This window comes from Colias eurytheme, chromosome 17, assembly GCF_061535395.1.
Source record: "Colias eurytheme isolate Ceu_HAF_F1 chromosome 17, ilColEury1 Martin Lab GWU primary, whole genome shotgun sequence".
NCBI classification, from domain to species: Eukaryota; Metazoa; Arthropoda; class Insecta; order Lepidoptera; family Pieridae; genus Colias; species Colias eurytheme.
In genome coordinates, this window is record NC_142996.1 from 1,968,127 (window position 1) to 1,980,149 (window position 12,023).

Consider the following 12,023-nt stretch of genomic DNA (forward strand, 5'->3'; position numbering starts at 1 on the left):
TTTCAAATACATATACTTATGGTGATTTTCCTACAAGTAACGATAAGTACGTTAGTGTAAGTTCTACATACAAATATTGTTATTTACTTACTTCCATCCCACTGAATATTATGCTGCCATGGTCTCAAAATTCGTTCTGAAATATGTGATTGAATTTTGCTCAACGACAGCAACCCTTTCATAATATAAGTGCCAGTTACAGCATTCGCTGATGAAGCAACAATTTTTATGCATAATTAATAGCCCTTTAAATTGATAGATAGGTAGGCTAAACAACATCCTAATTAAAGGACTTGTTGTACTTATATATTCATATAAGAATTTCTAATTTTAGGAAATTAATATAATTTTCACTGTGCTCAATTGTCGATTATAATATCTAAAGGTACTTGAAATTGTTAATAAGTTTTATCGAAATGTCTACTAATACTAGGCTAAAGTTAAGTGTATCTATAATACGCTAGTTTAGAATCTTTTTCTGTCTGAATCATAATCAGGAACATTATTTTATTTATTAGGGAAATGAAATGAAAATACTCTTTCTTCGGTAAACTAAGTGACATGATTACAAACTAAAAAATAAAATACCCAACTAATTTCTTATGATCCTAGGGATTTTTTCATCTGGTAGTTACCTAAAAATATGATTGTTTGGGGTTTTTTTTTTAATTTAATTTTTATTGCACAGTCTAAACGGTTTAGTTACTACAGGCGCGAGACAGGAAAGATGAGCGCTGAGACAAACGTCAAAACGCAAAGGAATAGAAGGAATCCGCGATACTAATTGTCATAAGCGTATGATGTGTTTTGCACAATTTTATTAAATTGCGACTGGATGAAAATTTTGTTCGTGATCGTCGTCGTCGTTGGTAGGGTGAACAAATCTTTAACAAAACATCATCAGTACGCTTATGTCAATTAGTATCGATAGCGGATTCTATTCCTTTGCGTTTTGACGTTTGTCTCGGCACTCATTTGCTGCACAATAATATACTGTCAAAAACATCCATACAAGGAAGGAAGGAAAATAAATTTGCTCCTTTCCTTCCTGGTGCCTAAAAAATAATATGACATAATTTAAAAAAAAAATTTACGTAGAAAATTAATTAGGCATTTATTTTTTTAGCTCAGTTTAGTAATAAATTTTACTAAAAGTTTTTTTAATTATTTATGGTAGTACGTGTTTATTCAATAAAAGTTAAGTAGTAACAACTATGCAGTCACTATATTCCACGCGGACGAAGTCGCGGGCACAGCTAGTATTCTCTATATTTAATGATTTCATCTGCATATTGTCATTATATTATTGTGTTCATGCTGCGGTTTAATTCGAAAACACTTTTGAAAGGTTTCCTGTTTGTAATTTTATTTATTTATCGCTGTGTCATTCTTCAATTGTGTAACGGTGCATTTACATCAAGCGAATGCTCATTCTAACCCTTACAATGTCAAATTATTTTAGTGTAAACAGGCGTAGAGCATTCTTTCGTTGCTCTAGCTCTATGTTCGCTTGATGTAAATGCACCGTAAGATTTTAGATTATTTTACTGCACTATAGGGTTTGGATTGAAGAAGTTTAATTCAATACATATGTGTTTTACAGAGCTTCTCCAAATCAAATATTTCCATAACTGGTATTCGTAGATAAACTAGAGATTCCACTTTTCAATAATTTTATAGCTAAGGCATTTAGCCAAACAGTGTCACTATTTCACACTTTTATGTTAGTATTATTAGCCTTGTATGTTAGTATGTAACCGACTTCTTTAGACTCGATTTTGACCAACTGAATAAAAAAAATAATTAAAAAAAATGGCATCTATAATCACAGTCTGGCAAATTATTAAATATTGCTGTAACATAAGGTAAGTAAGTAACTACTAAGTACAAGTTACTTATTACTTGAGCATACAAAATATATATCCTCATATGTATTTATCTGTTAAGTTTAAAGGTTTTCCATGTACTGCGTGCATGTGATTAATTGATTTAGATAAGTGGATATCGTTGGACAGACAGAAGAATACAAAAAAATAGTTATGTACCTACTTACGTCTTCTATTTATTTATTAATTACATTTTTGAAAAAGGTACCTACTCAGATAGAGTTGATATCAGATGTTATCAGATAATATAATTATTACGACGAGCGTGAAAATCTCATTTTTATATATTTGATTGCATTATTAGGTACGAAAATTTCAAAAGAGCTACCCTCACTTTCTTAAAACAGCAGTTGGCAACGTTATAATAAATTTTTCAAGTGCATAATATAAAATAAAAAAATTAGATAGTCATAATACATTATAAATTTATAGTCATAATATATACCTAGCTATATTATGGAATTTAAAAATTTTCTCCTACCAAAAATCACTCGACGTCTCAGTACCTATAACTTCCAAAATAGGAATAATTTATTTTCCGGGTTACTTAATACTAACATCCATCCTCGTACTTATATAATTAAAAATTATTAATTTACTTACATATATAATTATAATTACCATTGCCCACCCTTCCTTTCAACCCCTTATGCATTGTTCTTGTTGAATGGCGCTTTTCCTTTAACATTTTTATCTTCTACTAGCGGTCCGCCCCGGCTTCGCCCGTGGTACATATTTCGCAATAAAAGGTAGCCTATGTTCTTCAGGGTCTAAAGATTGTCTGTGCCAAATTTCATCAAAATCGGTCCAGTAGTTTATGCGTGAAAACCATACATACATAATTACAAACCTTTCCTCTTTATGTATACGTACCTACCTAATACCAACTACGAAAACTAGAATAATAATAAAATGTTATGTATGGCCTTTAAACAATGCATAAGTATATTTTGGTTTACAAAATAATATTTGCCATATTTTTTAAACATTTTTTCCTAGAGAGATAGTGATTTCAATTTCATACTTTTTCGCTAAACGAAATGCCTAACCAAAGAGAATAAAATGCATCTCAATTAATACAAGTTTTACGTTTAGGCATTTTGGTAATTGGTGTAAATGCTACACCCGTTCGCGTTCTACTCAAGGTTGGGACTTACCAATAGAAGCGGTACGTGCGTCGGTGAAAACTGTGGTGAAAATTAGTTTCATCAGTATAAATAACGCGTGAAAAACCGTGCTATGCCGTAACCGTGCTATATATAACCAACTCCTATGCGAATATATTGTTTGGTCGGTAACCTATCAGTTAAGTTAGATATTGTCCAAAGGGTGAATTCCCGTATCCCCATGAGAAATATACGTCTGTTGATTTTGATGGTTTATTTAATGGCTACTGAATATTAATATAACTAGTTGATTATTATTCTTTTGTTTTATATTTCCTTGTTTTAAGGAAGACCTGTCGCAACAATCGCTATTCACAACTATTGGTTTCAGATCACTGATGTCGAATTAAAATTGCTAGCCTAATGTAGGTGTCCTAATATCTATAGTAGTTGTATACGTAGTACATTATTATTAGTTTGTAATAGTAGGTACATACTTAAATAAAATCACATATAAAGTTATAATATAACGTGGAAGATCTTTTAATTGGCCGGCGCAGATACAGTGTGTGTACAAAAATCTAATACAGTGTTTTACAATATAATACATGATAATAATTACATACATATTCATTTTAATAATAACTCAAGCAACTGTCTTTAATGCTTTTGGTACTGAACAAAAGCAGATAGGTAGATACTAAAGCTTCGACAGGCAGCACCCAAAAACTTTTGCGTGAAATAGTTTATCAATAGCTAAGTAGTACCTTAGTACCTATTCGTTTTCGGTTGAGTTCTTATTTTTTACAGCTACGCACTAATATACGTCATAACATGGTCATAACTCATAAAGTTGTGGACTATAAAATACAAAATTAAAATCCTCATGCCATGTCAAGAATACTAATACCATACGTAAGTAGTCGGTTACATTATAAATAATATATTCGTAACGTAGGTACTTACTACTTACTCTTTGTTAGTTTGTCTACACGACAATACAATAAAATAAAGAACAATATTGTATATTATGTAGGTACATATTTGGTTGTACCCTATAGGCCTTAGGGGGATTTTTGAAACCATAAGCCGTTATTTTTAAAATCATAGGTACATACTAAAGGTGATGATAATTAAGATAATACCTATGTAAGTAGTTAGATACATAGGATACTGCCATAATATACATTATATTCTTTGGGATACTACTAAAATATGAAGCCAGCAAATATTACCTATGCATGGTCTAGGAATAATGTAGGGAGTCAAGAGTCAAGACTGTATCACAGATAATAAAACTTACGCAAATTCTTTAATTTATGTACTTACCTACATATTGACTTTATAATAAAAATAATAATTTATTATTAAATCAGATGTTTTCTGCCTGCGTGTTTCAGAATAAACGTCAGAGGATATTGTATTTTCAAATTTACTTGTTGGTAATCTAGGTACCTATATAAAATAAAAAAAAACAGTGGTAAGTACTAAGGAATTAGGACCTTCTCCGTTTTTGAAGCAGGTAAATTAAATTTATAAATAACTGTTTTATTATTTATTACGACAATATTTATTATGGCGAAGTGCTTACGTGTTTTTTCCTATGGCGTTGAAAATAAACAACCGCAAAAGATAGGCTTTTGACGGGAAGTAATAAAGTGCGCAAATACGAGTTAAAATATCCTCATTGTTAATTTTAATTTACATTAGTATTTAACTATTTATTTCATTAGGAACAGATAAAGAGTCATTGTTTTAAAATGCCATATATTTTAACATCGACAGTATACGTAGTATATTATTATTAGTCTGTGGTATAAATATCCGTAGAGAATTTTATTTATTGCGATTCCCTAGGAATAGAATAGAATTACGTTATATATTCAAAAATTTTATATTCATTGGTGCGGGGTGCCTTGCGTGGGTTAATTTTATTTATCAATAAGAAATAAAGTAGCTATAAACAACATTCTTTAACGCTCCCTTATTGTTTTATTGAATTAAATAAATTGAAAAATTACAGTCACGCGCAATTACCTATTATAGATTTTTGTATTTGTTCTGAAGTTTACTGCAGTAAAATAACTGGAAAAGAAGTAAAATAAGAGTTTTATTCTCATTTTAATGAAACATTTTATAACGACTTAGCTATTTTAACTAGACGATTATATAATTTATTTTCTACGGCTAATAAACTATACCCATGGCTTCTCAATAAGCAATTTATAAACACAGTTTTAATTGACACTGAGGGAGATTACACTGTCCGTATATACATAGTAGTCTTTGGATTACACCAAACAACAAAACGACAAATCAATTACCTACCTTTGTACTGACTAAGTACGTAACTTGGTCAAATATATTACGAACACGTAGTTACTATGCAAATGTTCCGATAATATTCTACAATTATTAATAGGCATGCCTGGGCTGAGATATTATTTACTTCAATCAATAAGCAGGTGCGCAACAGTCAAGTTACAATCTATAAATACTGAATAAACTAGGCGCTTAACGGAAATGCAGATAAAAAAAACAATAGTCAGTGTCGAGTATCGTTAATGTAACTGCGGTAAGCGGTTATAGTATCTACTTCATTTATTGCGAATTACCACTCATGGATCCAGGCCAGGTTTACCTTTATTATCCTTGCTCTTTAATCAGTTTGAGATAATACAATAATTAACAGTATAAAAAGCGGCGAAGGTTTCAAAGTGAGCACGAACACAGAACTAGTCAGTAGTCAGTTGATTTGTAAACAATGGATTCCAAAGTTGGTAAGTACTATAATATTTTTTTTATTGTACTGGCACTGTTATATATTAAAGTTGTAGCTATCACACATATTATTATAGTTATATCAATGTGTTTGAATAAAGGTTTCAGGGTGTTTACTCAAATATGTACCTATTTATGTTGAGTACATTGTACCTAGTTGACTAATTAAACTCCTTTTTTTGTAATTACCTAACTAAGTAGATTCGTTACTTGCTCGTTACCTTCGCTAATACATTCAAAATATGCTGTTCAACAACACCATTAAATTGTCGTGTTTCGTTTAATTCATGAAAGAACCTATCTTTGTATATTTAAAATAAATTAAATGATAATATGAAAACTACGGCAATATTTTTTTTTTATAAATATTCATATTACAAACACGTACAGATCCTTACAAATCTGTGCAGCGAAAAATTAATATTGTTTTTGTGTGTGCAAATTTAAGTACAATTTTGTTTTTCAGTTTTTCTCCTGGCAATAATGTTAACCACAAGTGCTTGCTATTCACTACCAGACTCATACTCACTTTTCACTAAATGTCCTTGCGATAAAATGTACTTCCCAGTGTGCTCTTCAGATGGAAACAGCTTTAATAACCATTGTGAATTTAATTGCTATAAGAAGACCTTCGAAAGGTTGTATGGTCAGCAACTAATGATTGTTAAGGAAAAGAGATGTGATGAATAGTGCTAATCCTTATTTATTTGATATTTAGTAAGTAAGCTTTTTGCTTTTTTGTATTTAAGATCACTAAAGGAGTAAATACTTACTAAATTCGTTTTTGTTTCAGCATTTATTTTTTTGTTTATGTGTGTGTTGGCACACTGCCAAGTATGGGATTGGGGTGAAAAGTACTGCGCTTGTACATCAGAATATCAACCTATTTGTGCATCAGATATGATAAGATACAGAAATATATGTACATATGAATGTAGACTGAATTACATACAATTATTTTCACTGCCAATGATTTCAAGAGTGGATTGTAAGCTGTTACCACCTACTTTGAAAAATTAAAACAATTTCATTTTTTTAATAATTTAATATTTCGAAATTTACATAAATTATTCATAAAATACATATCACAGTTATGAATAATCAAGCAACCTAGAACCCATCACCAATTGTATTGGTAATTTATATAAAGTCATGAGTGTACAAAAAGTTAAATAAAACCTTGTTATTTATTACATTTCATTGTTTTCATTTACCCCATTACAATAATTCACTTTTTGATCATTTGTAAATATATGTACAAGCTACTATTACTATAACTTAGATGGCAAAAGTTCATTCATTTCGAACTTTTTCCTCATAAAGTCAACCAAATAATTCTCACTGGGAAGGAAGCACTGCAAGAACAAGTGGGTAATAAACCCTGTTATACCCCATATCTTATGTTTGCCAGCTAAAAATATTGGTAGAGGTGTGTTATCAAACATCAAGTGTGCATGGTTCAGTGGATCACACAGTGCTGATATGGGAACAGTGAATACCTCTTCTACTTCATGGGAATTCGGCACTAATACTCGCTTTTCAAAATCTTTGATAACTCCCACGACAGGTTTTATCAACATATTCTTATCGCGTCCCTGAACTGCGGACATTGTACACCAAACGTCGATCGCATCACGAGATATACCAATCTCTTCTTCTGTTTCTCTTAGCGCTGTGTCGATTACATCCTCTCCTTTATCAATTTTACCACCAGGAAACGATACCTGACCACTGTGAGTTTTTAAAGCGGATGACCGTAAAGTGTACAAAATATGTACCTCTTCATTTATAACACATAGTGGCAGTAGAACTGCAGCTTTTGGTTCGGATATTGCACCATTTTGAATGAATAATTGGGGCTGTTCTCTCAAACACGCTTTACATTTCTCACGCGCAAGATTCGACAGCAATATTCGCGGTGACAGAACCATGTTTAAAGTTAAACGTCGAAACACTGCCTACGGTCTGAATGTTTACATGGTATTAAAAATTAAAACCTGAACTTTGGACCCATTTTCTTTGAAAATAATTTGATTTGGCAACAAAAGTTACAACAAATTATAAAAATATAAATAAAGGCCGCTGCATACGTGACGGGAAAATACCTCGGACGGGACGTGAGCGGGACGGGCACGTGATTGCCTCGTTCACAACGGGAACGTGGTGCAAACGCATACGCACCGTGACGTGATTCTGATCTAACGTGCTAGTGTTGTGAACAACGAAAGATGGATTTTTCAATTCAAGAATTGGCTTTAATTGCTATTGCTCTAGATGACGAAGAAGCTACGACCGTCAAGAAAACATTAACATCTTTGTAATCTACATTCTGCAAATAAAGAAATTTGAATTTGAATTTAAACAAAACAATACTGTTTTTGATTTATAAGCTTAAGATGTTTCATTTTTATATTTTTGGTAATAATGCCGCCATAAAACAAAAATATTATGCACTAAAATTATTTTGGCATTTTAAACATAAAATACGTAATTCAGAACACGATGAAGTGTCACAGGAATCATCATAGGTGAAAAGGACTAAGTATAGTTAGGAATACCACAATATATTCATTAAATAACACTTACCGTTTTCACTGTATGACAATTTCACAGCAATTTTACGCCATAAATAATTTTTATAAAAATAAAATTGCCATATTTTGTATTTAAATATTGTGGGTTCGCTAAATTATACAACGCTGGATAAGAGCGTACACATTCGATCAGTTTTTCATCGTCCATTTTCGATACTTGGAAGGCGTCACTATTAATCTCTCCGGCACGAACGGAGCGACTGTGCATACGTAGCGAAATCACGGACGGGACGGGGCACGTGCGGGACGGGACGTGCTAAACATCGTCGGCGACGATATTTTTCCCGTCCACGTTCCCGTCCCGTCGATGTTCCCGTGACATATGCGTATTTGGATACATTTTGTATGCAACGATGTTTCCAAAACTTCCCGTCACGTCCCGTCCGGGTAAAATCCCGTCACGTATGCAGCGGCCTTAAGACATTTTTCTTTAGAAAATGTAAATGACGTTATGAGTTTCGACACTGACGTCTGAAAAGTGACAGTATGATACCACTATGACACTGACAATTCATTTTTTTTTTTTAATTAAATGTTTTGGCTACGAGACCTTTAAGCCAAATTCTTACCATAGAGTAAAATTAATAACTTAAAAAAATTCGTAAAATAAGTGATACATCTATCATATAAATCGTCAATGGCAAAATATAAACAGGTATAAAAGAAGTAATTTTTGTCCCTATTTCACACTTACACAATGTATTTATTGGCAATCACATTTTATCTTCCCCATACGATGACACTGACATTTCGTGATTTCGTAAACTTCAAAGACCAAAGTTCAAAGTTTCAAACTTCAACTTTCAAGATAGAGAAATAAACTGAAAATTTTATAGGTAAATTTTGTTAATATAATAATATTATGTAAACGCTTATCTCTAATGTATACCATACTAATATAAAACGTGTATATATGTTAAATTAATATTAAAATGGGTTCTTCTGTCTTTGGATTACAAAACCTTTTCTCGCTTGCTTCTCGTGAGCGATGTATGGTAAATTTGAAAAAGTTTCGTGTGCCAATTTCAAAAACTGCAAAGATGCCCACGGCTACAGCTGCTGTTTTAGTGCCGATGTGTCGTTTTAAAGATGATGCTGCACTTCTATATACCGTGAGATCTACGAATTTGAGAGGTCATAGTGGTCAAATATCTTTTCCTGGAGGAAAGACCGATAAGGGTGAGACGCCTGTTGAAACTGCATTGAGAGAAACTGAGGAGGAAATAGGCATTTCGTCATCTAAGATAGACGTTTGGGGCCATGGGCCTGCATTCCCAGGGCGGGACAATTCAATAATGGTCACTCCTGTTGTAGGTTGTATTTCAAATTTAAATCCTGAAGACCTACTTATAAACGAAAAGGAAGTATCGGAGGTTTTTGCAGTACCAATTCATGTATTGTGTGATCCAAAGAATCAATATTACACCCAGTTTAAAAATGGTTACATCCTCACTGTATTTTTGGCTGAGAATTATAAAATATGGGGAATAACAGCATATATAACACATGTCTTTCTGAGTTGCTTATTACCTAAAGATGTGTATAGAAATGAATGGATGAAGAAGAAAATTGTAATAAGTGAATCATAAATATAGAAAATTAACAAAAGAGGGAGTTCTCATATTATTTGAGGCTTATGTTTGTATATTTGAAATTAATTTTATAATAATATCTTTATTTAATAGCTGAAACATGTGATGAATAAATGTAAAAAAAATTAAAACCACCTACCTGAGAGTAGGGTGATTGTTTTGAGATGGATTACTTCTTTATTCAAATAAAATTAATACCAAAAAATAATTCTATTACAGAAAATGGTAATTTAAATTTAATTTTGGGATGAAATTCCTCTACATCAAGTATTTGGGTGCCTGCCTTGTAATTATGGACGAGATTGTGATGCATTTATATTATTTATACAATAAATACTAGAATATTTTTTGGAAAATTTTATTAAAAGTACAAAAGCTACATATTATCACATTAGCATTTGGCATACTTCTACAAGCTTAAATAAATTTCATTTTAAATTAGAAGAAAAAAGAAGTAAAAGTAAAAAGGCATTAAAAAAAATACCAAAATAAAATATTTTTTTATTAAAAATTAAAAATAGGAAAAGGAAAATAAAATAAAACTCAAATAAAAAAATAATAATATTAATCCAGGTTTATTCCTTAACATTTACATTATAATCTAGTTAATATTTTATACATTGTCCAATTGACATGTTGATGTCCTTCGCCCTTTACTATGGTATGTGTACTAAAAAGGTATTGGAACTGTTCTACATTTCCTCTAAAAATACATTTTATACAAGAAATATACAACAGTTAATCTATTGTTAGGTGGTTTGATTTAAAGCCTCACATTTATCAATCTAGATGTCTCTAGAAACATGTTTCAGGAAAAACAAGGAAAATAAGTACTTATCCACCTTCTTTAAGGTAACTTTGAGGCAAGAGCGAAACGCTAAATAAAATGTAAAGGCAGAGGATAAAATAATGGCGATGTCACTTATCTATAACTAAACTACGTCCAGAACAAACAAAAAATACCGAATCCTATTCTATAATTGCGAATATAATACAAAAATATGTCAGAATGTTTTTCGTTGTGTTTGAACACTGAATCTAAATCTATAAAGTCAATCGTTTAAAAAAAAACTTGTCACTTCACTGTGAAGATAAATATAGATAAAATATAATTTAGGTGAAAAAAAAAAAACTTGCCACCTCTGCCCGTGTAACAAAATAATAATCGTATTAAAATGGCCGCAAATACCTCTCGCTATACTAAATAATTAACAATAACAATAATTCTGAAATGCACCAATTACTTTCAAAGTAAATTTGTAAAATATAGCTTAGAGATAAATAGCTCTAAAGATTATTTTAATTAAAATAAAATTTTATAATTCAACACGAAACAAGCGAGGGTATGTGGGGTGGGATATCACATGGTTATAAATATGTCAGGAATCCAAAAATAAACAATAGACGGATTCCCCTGTGCAATAATTGGCAATATAGACCGAAAATTCAGCTTAATGCCTATTGTACCAAGGCTCGGATTCGCGTAACATTATTTATTCTTCTGCGTTGTTTAAATCATTGATGTCGATAGGAATTGATGTTGTGAATGTCGGCGTCTCCAGTTCTTCGTGTTTCTTCATTTTTAGCGCCTGAAATGATAAAATATGTATAATTCGTGTGTCAGAAGTAATTGTAAACGATTCATATATGAGAATACTTTTTTAATAATTTTGCAGTATAGTTTTAAAAGTAGGAAAGTTATATTCAAAAAGTGCTGTTATTTTTATATAATTATAATAGAAAGGTCAATTTTAACTAATGAGAATAAGTTAAATGTTAATGATGTTTTTTTTCTAAAGATTACCTCAACCAACCAAGCAAGAGTACATATTTTTACAATAATAACATAACAAACACAAAGATGGTACTAGTACAGCATAGCCAAAATATTTTAACGCATTTTTAGGCCGGAACAAAAATGTATCCATAATTTCCATTTTCCTTAAAAATAATTATTTCCTATGGCTACACTGACAGAAACCACAGACAACAAAGCCATTTACACGGCACAGATTATGTAAATGTTAGGCGGCACATTTTAGTATGAAGTTTTTTATTATTATT

At 31.3% G+C, this 12,023-nt stretch overlaps 3 protein-coding genes across 4 annotated transcripts in view; 1 reads left to right on the forward strand and 2 right to left on the reverse strand.

The window, feature by feature from the left end:
* Positions 1–6,807: 6,807 nt before the first annotated feature.
* Positions 6,808–7,843, reverse strand: LOC149901034 (mitochondrial coenzyme A diphosphatase NUDT8-like). The gene has a single exon (XM_090111792.1). It carries the CDS (start codon positions 7,702–7,704, stop codon positions 7,045–7,047), a length of 660 nt encoding a protein of 219 aa, XP_089967918.1. The 5' UTR covers positions 7,705–7,843; the 3' UTR covers positions 6,808–7,044.
* A 1,348-nt stretch (positions 7,844–9,191) lies between these two features.
* Positions 9,192–10,367, forward strand: LOC149901035 (mitochondrial coenzyme A diphosphatase NUDT8). Its single transcript, XM_090111380.1, has one exon. It carries the CDS (start codon positions 9,300–9,302, stop codon positions 9,954–9,956), a length of 657 nt encoding a protein of 218 aa, XP_089967506.1. The 5' UTR covers positions 9,192–9,299; the 3' UTR covers positions 9,957–10,367.
* A 142-nt stretch (positions 10,368–10,509) lies between these two features.
* Positions 10,510–12,023, reverse strand: part of Clic (chloride intracellular channel protein 5) — a 49,976-nt gene continuing 48,462 nt past the window's right edge. For both annotated transcript variants that reach the window (XM_090111378.1, XM_090111377.1), the window contains one exon: positions 10,510–11,548. In XM_090111378.1, the coding sequence (XP_089967504.1) occupies positions 11,453–11,548 (96 nt within the window). In that variant the 3' untranslated portion in view covers positions 10,510–11,452. The remainder of the gene's footprint in view (positions 11,549–12,023) is intronic.

Excerpts from the sequence above, each read along its gene's own strand:
- LOC149901035 (XM_090111380.1), top strand. The coding sequence starts at position 9,300 with ATGGGTTCTTCTGTCTTTGGATTACAAAACCTTTTCTCGCTTGCTTCT.
- LOC149901034 (XM_090111792.1), bottom strand. The coding sequence starts at position 7,704 with ATGGTTCTGTCACCGCGAATATTGCTGTCGAATCTTGCGCGTGAGAAA.